The 17531-nt window shown below is 31.7% G+C and overlaps 1 protein-coding gene across 2 annotated transcripts; it reads left to right on the top strand.

Annotated features, from left to right (window-relative positions):
* Nucleotides 1-1478: 1478 nt before the first annotated feature.
* Nucleotides 1479-17528, top strand: beta-PheRS (phenylalanine--tRNA ligase beta subunit). Of its 2 annotated transcripts, none has more exons than XM_035366129.2 (2): nt 1479-1634; nt 15447-17528. In XM_035366129.2, exon 2 carries the CDS (start codon nt 15506-15508, stop codon nt 17258-17260), a length of 1755 nt encoding a protein of 584 aa, XP_035222020.2. In that variant the 5' UTR covers nt 1479-1634; nt 15447-15505; the 3' UTR covers nt 17261-17528. The 2 variants fall into 2 exon arrangements, with proteins under 2 accessions (XP_035222020.2, XP_035222021.2); XM_035366130.2 differs by lacking the exon at nt 1479-1634 and adding an exon at nt 6523-6628.
* Nucleotides 17529-17531: the final 3 nt, after the last annotated feature.

The following is a 17531-nucleotide window of genomic DNA, read 5'->3' as shown; positions in this document are numbered from 1 at the left end:
GTGCTTTAATAATGACTAAAAATTTCATCATTAAATGTATATAGAATCATCTTGAAAGTAAAAGCATTTTTTTACATACCCATGCTCTCAATAAATACTTTTTGCGAACATTTCTTCTTTTCTCATACCTTTAAACTAAACCAAAAGCTGGTTAATTTAATGGCGGAAGGAAGCGAAGGTGAATTAAAATCAAAACTGCTTTTTCCTTAATTACCAGTGGTTTGGGTTGGTTTATATGATTACGGAAAGCCTCCAGGCCTAAGAGGAGGGATGCCTCCATGGAGGGCTTGCTAAGGGAAACTGGCAGTGCGCTCAAAACCGTATCATGTTGCCAAAATTTCTTAAAAGTTAAATTGCTGTCAATCCATGTTTCATCGATGTAAACGATGTGGCGTTCGTTCACTTGCTCTGAGTTTTCTCATTTCGCGTAAATAATTGTTCCTCCAAAATACAATGTGAGGTCTTTCGATAAGATTTTTTTTTTTTTTCTACGCATTTCAACGAAAATTCATTGAACACAAAACTTTGCACAAAGAGTCTTTTTGCCACGGGAAGTCTAATTTTTGCCTCAAGACAGGCAGTAATTTCCGCACAGATGGCACTTTCTTTTCTTTGATGTAAAAGTCTTGTATTGTCTGCCGTAGAACGCATTTGTCAAAATCGTAAATTTCACATTTATGATTAGCAGGGCTTTTACATTTCTTTCCAAGTGTATTCAGAAGTTTATTTTCACCCATTGTTGATACTTCGCTCTTCAAAACTTAAGGAAGAGGAACTACTAAAGAGTTCGCCAAAACTTCAGAAGCGCAAAATTCTGCGACACTATACACGATTTGACGTGACTGAGACTTTAAAGGTTGACCTTTCTTAAACTGGAAGGGCATTTTAAAAAATTGGCGATTAACAAAGCACTACGAAAATCAAGCTAAATAGAAGCGAATTTGAGCAAATGCTAGCACAAATGATATAACAACGAGAATAAAAAGAGCTAATAGTAATAATATAAGGCTTAAGAAAAGATGCGTGCAGCTGGAATGAAGCCGAGAAGACGAATGATAAACTTCCCTTAAGCCAACAGTCGCCAAAAACAAAATAACAATAAAGCAACCCTTGGTTCGTCCATATTTGAAATATACTAGCCCTGTTGCTATAGCGACCGCCACTCGCCAGACACCGTGACGGGAGCTGTTCTTACCGTAGACAGACAGTACATGGTGTAAGAAGAGATGGTAACAAAAATAGGATGTAAATAGAAAGTGAGCTGGACCGAGATCTGTACCCACAATCTCAAAGTCCAAAATTTTCTGCTGTGTTCTAAGCCACTGAGATATTGGTGCAGTAACATCGCTGCTTGCAAGCCTGTGTCTAATTTTTCTGCAGAAGTTTTTGCTTTGATTTTTTTGATGCAGGAAAGCTGTTTCTCTACCCTAATTTTAAAATTTTTCTTTTTTAACAAAACATAAATATTGAAACACAACATATATATTGAACAAAACAATTTGATCGCGCCACCTACTGTGATTAAGCCGCAATAAAACTGATATCCAATGGTATGTGTTCTCTTTTGTCTGATAGTTTCTACATAACTGTGCTTCTGACTCGTTGCATGTATTTTGCCGGATATACTGAAATAGGTATTGTACTTTTCTGAGGATTTATGTTTTGTTTGCGTAAATAGGAAATTTATTTATATAAATTCTATTTCAGATTTTAATTTCTGGATATTAGATTTTGTATAAATGTTAGCTTTGACTAGAAATTTGTAGAAAATATGTTTTTGATGTCATATTTGTTGCATCATCGGCACATTTAAAAATATATATCACTAATTTATATTCAAATTCTTTGTGATTAATTTAATTTTGAAGCATAGAAGTAATCCTTAAATATATTTCTGTGTGATGATAAAAAGTATTAAACAAGTCTTTTTGGAGGATATTTAATTAGAAAAGAATTAATTTGCGCAATGTGAGACGTGCGAGAATTAATTTGATGCATTTAATTTTATGTAATACATAATGGAATAATCTCATATAAAGTACTAGCTGCGAAAATTTTTTAATAATGTACATTAACTTGGAGGTGACAATTTCTTGACCTTTTTCAGAATTATTTGAAAATTCTGGAGTTTTGATTATTAAATAATATATCTTATATAAATTATATATTTGGAGTGCATATTGGTAATCTTGATTCTTATGGATTGCAAGTAGTGTTAATGATGTTGTCTCGGAAAGAACTATTTTGTTATCAGAATTTTTCTTCATCTCTTCCTAGATTGAGTGAACTTCCATACACTATCCACAGAAGTTTTTCATTTTTATACCAGCATAACAACATGATCCTTGACTTTTTTTTTTCATTTGCCACACATTGTTGTATTTTGTACTAGAGCGGACTTGCCTTTAAGAGTTCGTTACATACTTTAGCTATGTAGGGTGTTGATCTTTGAAGAGCACTGAAGTCTGTTATTTTAAAATAGGCATTTCAAGCCTTTTTTGATTCTCCCTGATTTATGATTGTAACGTGTCATCATCACCACATAGCACTTATTTACTTTATCTCATCTGAGACTGTTTATGAAGACAACCTTTATTTGTGCTTTTTCAATGAAGCAAAATATGCTAATCCAAAATAAAGTGCATAAGATCAGCCTTCAGTTATAAGCTTTTAATGAAGTGAAACATGTCAAATGGAAATAAAGCAGGAAAGAAACAATAATGAAGGGATTTGACCATCTGCTGCAGCTGTCGTTACCATTGTTATGAGACAAGGTCAGTGGGACAAATAGACTTTTTATGTGTCCATTCTAAAGTAACAGCTTATAGCAAGTTGTTCTCGTGAGCTTATAGTGAAGTTGCTCTCAATATCTTTAAAGCATTGCTTGGTAGAGAAAAAGGTTGATCTTTACAATATGGTAACTGGTAGTTTGGCGACATTTTGGAGGCAATAAAGGTTACTACCTGGGACTTTGGTAATAATGTGAGCAGTACTCAGTTCCGATTACGCATTATTTTGCGTGAGGGAAATGAGAGATCATGGGATATGTCATGTGATATTAATGGACGAATTACGGTTCTTTAAATCAGAAAAGGGGGGAAATCGGGAAAAAATGTGGAAATTTTGTATTTAGCTTTATTCTGTGTTGTGTGAAACAGTGTTGTTTAATTTTTGGATCCCATGGCCCTAACTAAAGTAAATTCGAAATGGGTATTTAGGCATTGTGATAAAGAGAAGTTTGCTTTTTATTTAGCGGAGGAAGTATGGAGGAAAAATTCACACAAAAAATCTTTCAATAATTTTATTGAATGAATTAGAAAAGTGTATCCGCCACGTAATCAAGATTCTGAAGAAGATTAGGTAAGTTAGTATTTTTAATTATTTGAGGATATTATTTTTATGCATTGTTTGTTCTAAATGTAAGGTGGAAAGGAATTTGGTATTATTGGGAAAATTGTTATTAGCAATGATTTAGTTTAAAGTAATTAGGATTGTAAGGTAATTTTTATTAATTTAATGTATGTGCTCATTTATATTTTAAGTAGTGTTTTTGAATTTAATTATATTTTAATGAAATGATAGTTATTTTGAGAATTTTATGTTTGTAGGAATTTGGTATACTATAAGTTGAAATAAACGTGTATGGAAATAATTTAAATATTTGATACTAAGTATTTGTAATGCTTGCGGTATGAATTCATTGGTGACGTGTATAATGTAATAGATGATTTAGAGGTAAAAGTTTTTGGATATTTTATTTATTTTATATGTGGAAATGTTCATATTTGTAAAGGGTAAATACTTTTTCGCGATCAGGTAATTTCATATATGTTCTTTTTACCGGGTTTAAAGATTGAGAAAATTGTCGTGTATTTTTGTGAAATTGTTCTAATTTATGAGAAAAAAGCAGTGTACATGGATATAGTGAAGAGTGTGCGCAATGCCATTTTTGTGCAATTCTGGGATGTTTTTTAAAGTAAAAATAAGTCGGCGTGTACATGGTTTATGTGTATGTGTTATTTTGAAAAACGCGTAAGGAGTATAGTATTGTGCACTTTTTCCCAATTTTGCAGTGAATATTTGTCATGATTAAGCAGTTTTGTTTGATAAAATTTCTAGCATAAGTGTAATTCGGCTAGTAGATTGTTGGAAGAAGTGTTCAGTAGATAAAAAGAAAAGAAACATGTGTTTACTTCGTGAAGACAAAATGGCGGCAGGGAAAAAAAAATAGAGGGTTGCTGTAGGAGAGTTGGTTGCCAAATTTTCGCCAAAAAATCGTTAAGTTACCATAATGTAAAGATAAACCGAGAAAAATACTAATTTTACTGTGATAATAAATCAAAAACTTGATTTTTGGTTAATTCCTAGTACAATACAAAGTCTTTAGTCCGAACTCGTCGGGACTTCGGCGATTCCGGATTATAGATCATCAATTTAAATCTGGTAAGATGGCATGCAGAAATTATAAAATTAAAAATATGAAACTGTAATTTATGAAATAAAGAGCAATTATGATCTAAAGGGTATCAAAATTTACAAAAAAAAAGTTTAATATTTATTTGTTTACTTTATTAAACATTTCTTTCAATGTAAGTTGTTTAAGTTGCTTCATTTTATGTGCTAATACTTTCTCTTTAATTCTATGAACAGACATAATTTCTTGTTCAATTACAAAGTTCTGCTGTTTAAGTCCTGTAATTAGCTGTGCTGAGAATACCGACTAACTTGTCAATCGAAATTTTTTCGTTTACACTAACCTCTCTGTCACTTTCTGTATGCCTTTATCCATTTTTTGCAGCAATTCCACTTTTTGTTTGATGGACATCGAAACATACTTTCGCTTTGTAGATCCTTTGGCAGCTCCAGAATCGGAAACTCTTTTTGACATAATCGAAAGTTCAAGCTTACTTTTCATAAAATTGCTGTAACAGTCTGCAAAAAATAATAAGCCGGATCCAGTTAGAAGATTAAGGAACAACACAATCTGCAACATTAACTGAAATAGATAATTAGATAATTTTAGCCTAGCTTATACCATCCGTTATACATTAAACGCGCAGGCGTAAACGCATGCACAGAAAGTTTGTAGCTTTGAGGTCCAGATTATATGTGACTTGTTTTGAGTTTGAGCTTTGAGGTCCAGATTATAGATCATTCTGGATTATGGACGTCCGAAGAGTTTGTACTGTATCTGATACACGTAGGATTTGGAAATATTGCAATGAGCAGTAAATGCATCATTTTGGTGTTGGTAACAGTTTTCAAAATTGCCTTTGACTCTCAAAACATGTAGAAAAGTTTTTGACTAATGACTAATGCTATGGTTGAGTCTCGAGTTTTGGCAGAAATTTAATATATGAAACCTATATTAAAATGTATTAGAATTCTACAAAAGACAAATGCTGAGTTATGAATTCCTCTGAAACTTCAATAGATCCAAAAGCATTTGAAGAAAAATTTTTTCAGTTAATTTACAGATAAGGACATTTCTAGTACTTTTCTGTTATCAGGACTGGATTGAGAATATGTATGTATGTATATGTGCACATATAATTCACACGTACATTCACACATATAATTCTGAAACTGGTCTCAATAACAGAAAAGTACCTTTTCCTCCCTTGAAGTAAGCAATGACTGAGCAGCTCAACATCATAAGGATGCATTGATAATTTCTGTTTGACGTTGAAAATTTTATAGAAATTGATTAACAGAAAATTTCAGAAATTTGTAGTGTGCTTTTTAAATACAGCTGATAACTGAATATATAGTAAGCAATCTGTTAATAATGCGAAGAGATAACCGTAGAGTTGTGCAGCTTACAGGATCTCATTTCTAGTGTGGCCGAAACACCAAAGAAGTTCTTTCTTGTATTTATGTATTCTGTTTACAAGATACTTACCCTAATATATGGGTTACCTTATAAATTCTTTTAACAGTTCTGGTATTAGTAGCTACAAAGAGGACATTTCCTAAGCAGAAATTGATAAAAAGTTGTTTGAGGTCAGGAAAAAATGAAGTTAATAGTTCTATTAACTTGATTTTTTTTGTTACTATTTCTGCCGACAGATGGCGCTATCCTGCTTTCCACTGGTCATCTGTAGACCAGTGGAATTTGTTGTATTAATAATACGTAGGTATTTAAGGGTCAGAATGCATTTTATTATTTATTCACACTGTGTTTTCCTCAATTTTATCATTATTGAAATATTTTAGGGGAAGAAACAGTAATTATCCTGGATCTTTTAAAATTTCTAGTGTAGTTATGTTTTGAGTAGTCCATAATCTGTGTTACCTAAAAATAGTCGCAATATTTTTATTTATTTATATCACTTTACCTGAAAATCATCTTTGTAAATAACAGATCTTTTTAACATGACTTGAAAAGAGGGGTTAAATTTTCATGTTCATGCTATTAAAATTAGCATTATGTGCTTCTGTTAAAATAAACATGATGTAACAAGTAGGGCATTTCAATTGAGTGGCTGAATTTTTTTGCAACAAACAGGAATGAAAATTATCAATGTATCAACACCTGCAGATCCTAATAAAATTATCTGAGTTATCCCAGCTTGCTGTGATAAAGGAGTCAAACTATGGTATATCACAAGTGAGGGAGAAAACCCAGGTAGGTTGGTGATTACAGTATGTTGGCATCATTGACAACTATATGAAAGCCATATAGATTTATAACAAATTACTAACACCTAATTGTAAAAGAGATCTGAAAAGACATCAATAAGATTCTATAATTTTCCTTTACAGTATGAATATAATTTATGTAATTTTATGTAAATTTTAATTAATGTATTTAATTTTTATGTTCAGTATATGTAAAATATATGTTTTGTTGTTACTTCGTTTTGTAGAAATCTTTTTATCTACGGTTATATACCTTATCGTAGACCTGCAGACAATGATTGTTCCTGAAGGTTAGATCATTTTTAGACTTCAAGTATGAATTCTAGTTACATTCACCTATGTTAACTTCCTATCACTGAAACAAGTTTTTTTTTTTTTTTTTTTTTAACTGTACAGGTATAGAAATCACAACATACATTGTGCAAAGTTATGATATTGCAGAGTTGTATAATGGGATGTCAAAGCTATATCACCATTACAATCAATCTGGTTCCTTTAATTTTACAACAGCACTGTATCAAATGTTCTTTGGGATACCGATAGTGCATGGTGAATAATTTTGTCATATTTTTGATACTTTCTGATTATCTATAGCCCATTTTCTACATTCAATCAAGTTGCTGAATTTTTAGCAAATTTTTTAGTATATACATATCAGTAGGCTGTCCACCACATGTGCATGCCATATACAAGTTTGAGTTCACATGGTTTTTTTATACTTTATATTTGTCATTTTGCTGATCAGTATCCATCCTTTCTAGTGTTTTTTTGGGGGGAAGGGGGATCATAATCAATCATATTGGAACTGGAATTTACAAGCTGATTAGGAAGAAAGTATTGGATTTCTTCAGAAATATGGTCTTTTGACCTATGATAGAAAAGATGAAAATTCACATTTAATGAAGGTATAATACTGAAGCAAGAGAATTTTGTGGAAATACAAAGTCAAAAATTGCAAACAAAATGATAGAATATGGGTCAGAAACTGGTGTGAAGATAGCTGTATCTCCTTTGCAATAGCTGTTCGCTTTATTTATTGTTGAGCAAAGTGAAATTTTCGGAAAAAGGATTGAGATTATCAGTCAAATTTGTAGAAATAATCAAACAAGTGTTTTTTTCCAGTTCTGAAAGTTGGCAATAAATGTATGACTTTTCACTAGTGTACGGATATTCAGGAAAAACTTGCTTCCCTGTTTACAGCATTGGAAAATAAAGTAAGAGAATATAACTGCATATATATATAGCTAGTATTATGGTTGTTGTTAATTAATCGTTTCGTTTGCCAGTATGGTTAAAACTTCCGATTTAGACACCTTCAATCACAGACAGATAGAAGGCACTCAATGCAGATATTATTCAGTTTCAGAAATTAGTCAAAGTGCTTGGATTTTCAAGGTCAACAGTGTCAAGAGTATGCTGAGAATCCACATACAGTGGAGGGGAGATCAAGTGATCAGGCAAACTGCAAAGGGCAATTAGCCTTGAATGAGCATGGTGTGAGACTGCTCAGCCATATGGTGTGTAGCCGTTGAAGCCAAACATTAGCTCAAATTACCATTGAGCTGAATCAGGATGACAATCGTATAACATCAAGAAACGGACCATGCAATGCTCGCTTCACCATATGTGCTTCAAGAGACGTAGATCCATGAGAGTACCATTGCTGATTGCATGCCATCAAACTGCATGTCTTGCCTGGGTAAGAAAACATGGAGCATGGACTCTGGAGGGCTGGAAACGAGTAGCAGGGAACGGTGAGCCTCGATTCCGACTACTTAACAGCGATAGGAAGTGAGAGTATGGCGTCAGGTTCATTAAGCCATGGATCCTACATGCCAGGTTGGAACTGTACAAGGCCATGGAAACTCAGTCATGGCCTGAAGTGTTTTCTCTTGGCCGTGTTTGGGATCCCTTGGTACTTATACCATCTTCAGTGACATGGTATACAGAGTAGCTGGGCAGTCATCTCCATCCATTTATTTTGGCGTGCCATTCACACAGAAATGGAGTAAATATTCCAGGAAGATAACTGCACCTCTCACAGGTCCCGGTTGGCTAATGTGACTCTAAGCATTCCTCTGACTTCTTTGTCATGAATTGGTTACCTAGAAGCCTTGACTTAAATCCTACCAAGGACCTTTGAGATATTTTGGAGAAAGATGTGGGACCACATCACTAATGACCCTTCCTGAATTATGGACAGCTCTATGTTTGGCAAGGTGTATATCTATGAATGCAATCTAGCTTGACTGTTTTAAACATGACATAATGCCCCTCCTTTTTCCAAAGTCTTCATCTGACTCAGTAACACTAATTTTACTGTCTACTAATATAATTTTTGCATGCTGGATATGAATGAAATTAAATATTAAGAGTCTGATAATTTTCCTGAAGTGGATCTCAAGAGCAAATATCAGTATGACACTGATTGGGTGGCAGGTAGCTTTCATAAATAGCAAAAACAGGATCAGATGCATTATCTTTTGCTTGACTGCTGTAATGTTAAGGAAACACTTTTAATAGGGTTAGATGATAGAGTAGCTATTATAAAATTAGAAGTTACAGAGTTATATTCTGAAATAGTTCTTTACAAAAATGTGCTTTTGCATTGGAAAAATTTACAACATTTCACTTCTAAAACTTGACATATTCAAATTTGGGTACTTTTCCATTAGCCGGGTGCAAGCGAAAAATCGACAAATAATGTAGAATTCTGCCTAATTTCTTACAACTATAAGGGCAATGTTCATTTGGGGCCATGTGCTCTATTCTCTGAATCCATTCAAAACAAAGCACATTTTTCTTTTTTTCTTCCATCTTAATTTTTGTTTTAAAAAATGGTGAAAAGTTGGGATTTACCTAGAACTGAAGATGCAGTCTCTTTTTTTCAAGGGAAAGGTATATTGTCAAAGAATGCAACATGCGATCAGAATCATGAAATGAAACTGTCTTTTTGTGACAGAGAATACGTTGGTGGTGCAATCTTTCAACATGCCTCATGAAGAAGAGAATTTGCAATGGTATGTGATGTGAATTGCCCAGATTGAGTTTTCTAACATCTTTGAGATTTATTTACGGTTGGAGCGAAGAGATGATATGAGTCAAATTGTGTAAAAAACAACTGGATATAAATCATAAAACAGCAGAACATGAGGAAAAAAAATCGGTGGTCCTGAAAAAATAGTTGAGATACACGAGAGCTTATTTACAAAATGAAAGAACAATGTTGGTCAAATTCTTCCACAACAGTGTATATTTGGTGGCATTTGCCAGGAAACGGACGAATTCTTTCTGGTTAAAGTTCCAAACCATTCTTTACCAGTACTGTTAGATGTGATAACAAATCACATCAAAGAAGGGCCAATCATCTATTTTGATTCCTGAAAGGGCTACTGCACAACTAAATTGGAAGAAGCTGATCTACAGCATTTCAAAGTCAATAACAGGTACAATTTTGTTGATCCCAACACTGGTGTAAACACTAAAAAAAAAATCAAACAACCTTTGGGTCAGTATGAAATGGAGAAATAAAAAACATCAGGGAACTTCTCACCATCATTTAGAGTTGTACCTTGCTGAATTTATGTGGAGACGATGCAAATTCTCAGGGACATCACCATATTCTGGAAAAACCAATAATTATGAGCATTCTTTTTGGGTAAAACTGTTTTGTTTACAATTCATTAATATTAGTTTATAGTTAAACTTGTTTTGCTTACTATTAATAGATATTTGTTTATAGTTTAAAATTTTCGACTTTTATTCTGTTAACTGTTTTGTCATTCGCTTCGCTTGGTGACTTGGCTCGCATTTGGTTCACAATTGGCGACATTTATGCCCGGCTAATAGAAGAGTATTCAAATTTGGTATGGTGAAGTTCGCTGCTAAAACATAGTAAGAATCAGTGGTATTAAATTGAAATGTTCTTCTGAAATGTATGTTAAAAAACAAGAGTTTATAATTATTTTACAATCATTCATTGCAGCTAACTCATCTTATATAGAACAGAATTTCCCAATTGTATCTCAGCATTTCAGTACACTTTTAACGCAGTTTGAATATTCTAATAATTTAGTTGATTTGTTTGATATGCCATGCATGATTTGTTGGTCATTTGGCTTTTCTGTTAAGGTTTCTTGTAGACAGAAAATAAATAACAACCGTAAGGTTTATCTTGGAGGAAAAGGAAGATGGTATTTCCTAAGGAAGCAGTGTTTTTGTCCGGATGTATAATGCATGCTTTGATACATTTTCTTCATAAGATAATTGCAATCAGTAATACCTTTTTTAAAATTTCTCTCTGCAATAGTTATTTTTTAGTGTCCAAATGTACCTTTTGTGCACTCTGCTGAAATATTGTGTTTGTTATTCTTTAACCCTCTCAGCGTTATGGCCGGAAAATTCCACATAGAAGGCTGCCTTCTATATTCATTACAAATGAAAATTTCTGCTAGCTTTTATTGTATTTGATTTCAGTTTGGATGTATATTGGAAGAAAAGGAATCAAGGTACAAAATGAGAGAGAATTTTTTAATTAAAATAAAGAAAATACCACTTATTCATGACATTTTGAGGAACTTTGAAATTTCAGGGCTAAACTAAAACCTCCAAGGTTGCTTTGCATTTCTTCTTATCACCAAAAAGTACCAATGATCAAATGATTAATATATCATATATATTACATCAAATGAATTATCAGAACTGTCAAGATACTCAATTTAGACTATAACAGTATTGTTATATGCATTAAATCAGGACTCTCATTCGTAAATTAAAATAAATAAATAAATAAATAAATTGCAATTTAAATAAACCCAAGAGGGGGGAAACTAGTTTTCATTATACAGTATAACAATAAAAATAAGATACAACTTAATAAAGAATCTTTTATTATAAATAAAGTATCTTTTATTTAACTGTAATCAGAATTCTCATTCTGTTCAGTTCTCTCCACATCTATTTTTTGTTCTTTCATTTTTTTTTTCAAACATTCTTTGTATCCTTTATGGCAAGTTCCTTGTAGGACTACATTTACCAATTTTTATTTAGTTTTCCTATATATAGCAGTTTTCATTAGCTCTGTTTATTGCCTGTTTTGCCATTAGTTTCAGTTTCTAGTTTAATTAAGTATTCTAGTATGTTTTTACATGCTAGTAACATTGATTTATTATCAATCTTTAATTTCATTTCACGACAAATTTTAGTAAGATGCACCTTTTTCATTACTGTATTTCTTTTAACCAAATGTTTAATTTCAATTTTTCTAAGCATTCACATCTAAAATTTTGAGTCTATCACCATTTACTTATTTCTCTATAGAGAACAATTTTCAAACATTGTGAGTGTGGCTAGTTAGTAGGTATCTTATTTAAAAATGTTCTATAAAAGTTTTTAAAAAAATGAACTGTTTCATTAACATAAAATACAAAGAATAGCCACAATTTTAAGTTATTTTATCACTGTATGTAATACACGCGTGAATGCAAAAATCGTAGCAAATAATGCAATAATCCCATAAGCTATCACGAAGACTGTTCAGTAAAGAATGTGTTAAAATAACTTTCACTTCATTAACTCACCACCAGATGCACTATGCAGGAAGCAGTTTATTCACAGTTTTGAAGATGCCTTGCCTGCTAGTGTGAAATTGTAGAAAATAATAATAAATTATAAAGTAATGATTAATTGTAAAGTAAAAAATACTATTTTATTGTAAATATTATAAATTAATTTGCAAAGTGTTTTTTGTAATTTTTCTAATTGTTTGTTTAATTGTTTTAAGTTCTTAATTTTTCACTCTGTGTTTTTAACTGCTGTTCAACTGTAATTTCTGCATGCCATCTCACCAGATTTAAATTGATGATCTATAATCCAGAAAAACCCTAATCCTGAATCGCCGAAGTCCCGATGAGTCCGGATTAAAGACTTTGTACTGTATAAGCATTATTATTAGTTCTCAAACTTCTTATATCTTAAGAAGAGATCTACATTTTTTATATTATTTTTCTAAAATTAGCATTTTTGAGAATAATTTTTTTCAGTTTTACTTTTATACATTTTTAAAGCATCTTTGTATAATTATATCTGACTTCTGACAAAATTCAGGTATGTTTTTGGAATTTAGGAAGTGATCTTAACTTTTGTTAACAGATGTTAAGTGAAGTTTTCTGAAGACCATTATTTAACACTGAGCAACACAGGCTTTTTGACTTCTCATGAAGACTTGTGTTTAAATAGCATCTAATAGCTAAATTTGCATAATTCTTTTAGTTTCTGTTTTCACAAGCTTACATTCATTCAGATGAAATTACATTATTAAAGAAATGACATTATTATTAAAGAGATGAAATTACATTACTATTCGTTGAAATGAAATTTTGTTGTCACTTGTACATATTAGCTTGTAATTTACGATGTTTGCTTTCTTACTTTCTTTAATAATGTAATTTCATCTTAATGAATGTAAGCTTGTGAAAACAGAAACTAAAAGAAGTAATTATGCAAATTTAGCTATTAAATGCTGTTTAAACACAAGTCTTTCTATTTTCACAAGCTTACATTCATTAAGATGAAATTACATTATTAAAGAAAGCAAAATATCATAAATTACAAGCTAATATGTGCAAGTGACAAAGAAATTTCATGACTGGATGCAGCCAGTCATGCCACTCAGAAGGTTAAACAACTGTTAATGTCTTGTAGAATATTAGTATCCCACTGTACCAGAAGTTAACATTTTAGGTTTACCATATCTGTATCTTATGACAGCATAGTAATTGTAACAGCAATATGTGGTTAAAAAATTAAAATACAGTCAAAAGTCGTTAATTCAGACACCCATTATCCGGAATGATCTATAATCTGGACCTCAAAGCTACAAACTTTCTGCACATGCGTCGCTTTGACGCATGTGCGTAAGACCTTTACGGCAGCAAATATGCGTGTGTGCGTGCGCAATACGTTTACGAATGCGCGTTTAATGTATAACGTATGGTATAAGCTAAAATAATGTAATTCAGTTAATGTTGCAGATTGCGTTGTTCCGTAATCCGTAATCTTCGAATTGGATCCGGCTTTTTTTTTTTTTTTTTTTTTGCAGACTGTTAGAGCAATTTTATAAAAGTAAGCTTAAACTTTCGATTTTGTCAAATAGAATTTCTGATATATATTTACTAATATGTAAAGGATCTACAAAGCGAAAGTATGTTTCGAAGTCCATTAAACAAAAAGTGGAATTGCTGCAAAAAATGGATAAAGGCATATCCTTTGTTTATCTTTAACACTGCAGTGCGAAATAAATTGGAACTTGATCTGTCAGCACTATCCTTATCTTCAGGGCAGATGTTTTTATTTTATTTGGCTTATAATTCCTTACTAAATGTAGTATTTCATCTCGATGTACTCCGTCTTTGATATGATTTAAATCAAATTCCTCGTCATTATAATTCGCTTTTGATAGCAAAGAAAGTGACAGAGGTTATTGAAAACGAAAAAATTTCGATTGACAAATTAGTCGGTATTCTCGACACAGCTAATTACAGGACTTGAACAGCGGAACTTTGTAACTGAACAAGGAATTATGTCTGTTTATAGAATTAAAGAGAATGTATTATCACATAAAAAACGAAGCAACTTAAACAACTTACATTGAAAGAAATGTTTAATAAAGTAAACAAATAAATATTAAGCTTTTTTTTTTTGTAAATTTTGATACCCTTTAGATCATAATTGTTCTTTATTTCATAAATTACGGTTTCATATTTTTAATTTTATAATTTCTGCATGCCGTCTTTCCAGATTTAAACTGATGTTCTATAATCCGGAATCACCAAAGTCCCGACCAGTCCGGATTAATGACTTTTGACTGTATATGCATTATGACTAGTTTTCAAACTTCTTAAAAAGAAACCTAAATTTTTTATTTTTTAAGTTAAAAGTTTTTTTTTTTTTTTTTAGTAATTGGATTATCAGTAAAAATCTTTAATTTTTTAAAAATTTTAATTTGTGCTTTCATTCAATTTAAACAAACCAAATGAAGTTTTATTTTGAATATTACTCATTACACCTACCTGTGTATATCTTTCTGCCATTGATAAAAACTGTTGCATGAAAAGAATGACAGTTCTATTAAATTAAGAATAAATATAAAATAGATTTTATGAGATTAATTTCTGATTACACAAGGTGCATAAAATTGCCGATTTAATTTTCCATTGCCAAAAATATTTGTCTTTTTGTGTTTGCTGCCATATTAAATTTGTTGAGGTAGGAGTCTAGATGATGGCGGCCAGTAATGCACTGATATTTGTTGCACCACCGTCCATTTTTAAAATCATTAATGTTGTATTTGTAGTTAACTCGCATTCATATCTTATAGTTGCCCCACTTTAAGCAAGTCAAAATCTAGGAGAGAAAATTCATGGATGGATGATTACTTTCTCATCTTACTTGCAGTGATGTTATTGCACATTTGTTCATGATGTGTCACAAACAGGTTACCACACTGGCACTTGTGTATATTTGGCAACTAATGCTTCGTGTAAAGATATATGACTCAGTATACTAATATTTAGTATTTTACCTTGATATACCATTTTAAAGCAACTTTTTAGCACCTTATTCCATTTATTTATGAGAAAAAAGTAAATTAATCTTAGATTAAATGTTTTCTATAGCCCATTGTAGTTTTAAGTACAAAAGAAATTATTGCTAATTTATTAATTTTTGATCTTGATAAAATAAAAACTGTATCGATGTTGTAATTGTATGATTTTTAATTTTTAATTTTTTTTTTAAACTTCTAGATCATTCTTTGAATTTATTCAAATAGGAACAACTGTCCATCTCTAGTAAAGATCTCAAGATGCCCACCATTGGTATTAAAGAAGAGTTGCTGTTTAATGCTTTAGGGAGGAAGTATACTGAACAAGAGTTCAGTGATTTATGTTTTGAATTTGGTTTAGAACTTGATGAAGTAGTACTTGAAAAACCTGATCCTACAAAAGATCTAGAAGTCAGTGTATTCAAAATTGATATTCCTGCAAATCGTTATGATTTGCTATGTCTAGAAGGTGTTTGTAGATCTTTGCTAATTTTTCAAAATAAAATAGATATACCACGATACATTTTATCATCTCCTCAAGAAAAACAGAAGTTGATAATTGATGCTGCAACTGCAGAAGTTAGGCCTTTTGCAGTTGCTGCTGTATTACGAGGCATCACATTTACTCAGAGTAGTTACGATAGTTTCATTGATTTGCAGGATAAATTACACCAAAATATATGCCGCAGAAGAACACTTGCTGCTATAGGAACACATGATCTTGACACCATAAATGGGCCTTTCATTTTCACTGCTAAAGCACCTAAAGATATCAAATTTTGCCCCTTAAATAAAGATAAAGAATATACAGCAGAAGAATTAATGGATATCTATGCAAATGATGTGCATTTGAAACAGTATCTTCATATTATAAAAGATAAACCTGTTTATCCTGTTATATATGACCAGAATGGTGTAGTTCTTTCTATGCCACCAATAATAAATGGTGAACATTCCAAAATCACTCTTAACACAAAAAATATCTTTATTGAAATCACTTCAGTAGATCTGCATAAAGCCAAAGTTGTTCTTGATACTATTGTCTGCATGTTTAGTGAATATTGTGAAGAACCATTTGTTACTGAACCAGTGGAAGTTGTTGATCCCAGTGACAATATTGTGATTTATCCTGAATTAAAATATAGGACAGAAGTATTATCAGCAGAATCTATAAATAAAAAAATTGGAATAAATGAAACACCAGAAAGTATTGCTAAGTTATTAACGAAAATGTGCTTAAAATCAGAAGTTGTCTCAGAAAGTGGATCTTCTGTAGTTAAAGTTGAAATCCCTCCTACGAGACATGATATAATGCATGCACGTGATATTATGGAAGATGTTGCTATTGCATATGGTTACAATAACATAACAAAAACTATTCCTCAGACTGTTACGATTGCTTCACAGCTTCCATTAAATAAACTTTCAGATCAACTAGCACTTGAACTAGCACAAGCTGGCTTTACTGAAGCACTTACTTTTACATTATGCTCCAGGGATGACATCTCCACCAAGCTCAGAAATACTGAAGAATTATTAAAAGCTGTTCACATTTCCAATCCTAAAACTCTTGAATTCCAGGTAGTGAGGACTTCGTTACTTCCTGGTCTTCTAAAAACCATCAATGCAAATAAAAAAATGCCATTACCTATGAAACTTTTTGAGATATCGGATGTAGTAGTGAAAGATCCTAGCATGGATGTTCGAGCACGAAATGAACGAAGACTAGCTGCAGTTTACTACAATAAACGACCTGGTTTTGAAATCATACATGGCGTTTTAGATAGAATCATGCAACTTCTCGATGTTCCAAATTTAAATGAAAAGAATTGTGATGCTGGATATATTATTAAAGCATATGATAACCCTATGTTTTTCCCTGGACGCTGTGCTGAAATCATTGTATATGGTAAAACAATTGGCACACTTGGTGTCTTACATCCTGAGTCTGTGACTAACTTTGATTTGAATTTACCTTGTTCTGCCTTGGAGATAAATATTGAACCTTTTCTGTAATCAAATTGAATTTTTTTAAAACATCTGTGCTTGACAAATACATATAAATGCTGATTCTTATGTAAAAATGTTTGCACGTTTAAGGCTTGAAGGTTATACTTTTAATAATCATTCCCTTTCTTAATGAAATTACACATGCATATTGTTATGTAATTTAACCACTTGACATAAAATATGGCTTTATGTATATTTATTTGGCATCATATTTTTCATTGACTTTAAAAAATGTAAGAAGAAAGGAGAAATAAAAATGGGATACAATCATGAAGTT

The sequence above is a fragment of the Stegodyphus dumicola genome, chromosome 1 (genome assembly GCF_044657685.1).
Source record: "Stegodyphus dumicola isolate Sdum_Otavi_A_Nest chromosome 1, ASM4465768v1".
Classification (NCBI taxonomy): domain Eukaryota; kingdom Metazoa; phylum Arthropoda; class Arachnida; order Araneae; family Eresidae; genus Stegodyphus; species Stegodyphus dumicola.
Note: the sequence above shows the minus strand (reverse complement) of the source record. Positions and strands in the feature narration are given on the sequence as shown.

What these genes read in the sequence shown, in the direction of transcription:
- beta-PheRS (XM_035366129.2), top strand. Translation starts at nt 15,506, where the DNA reads ATGCCCACCATTGGTATTAAAGAAGAGTTGCTGTTTAATGCTTTAGGG.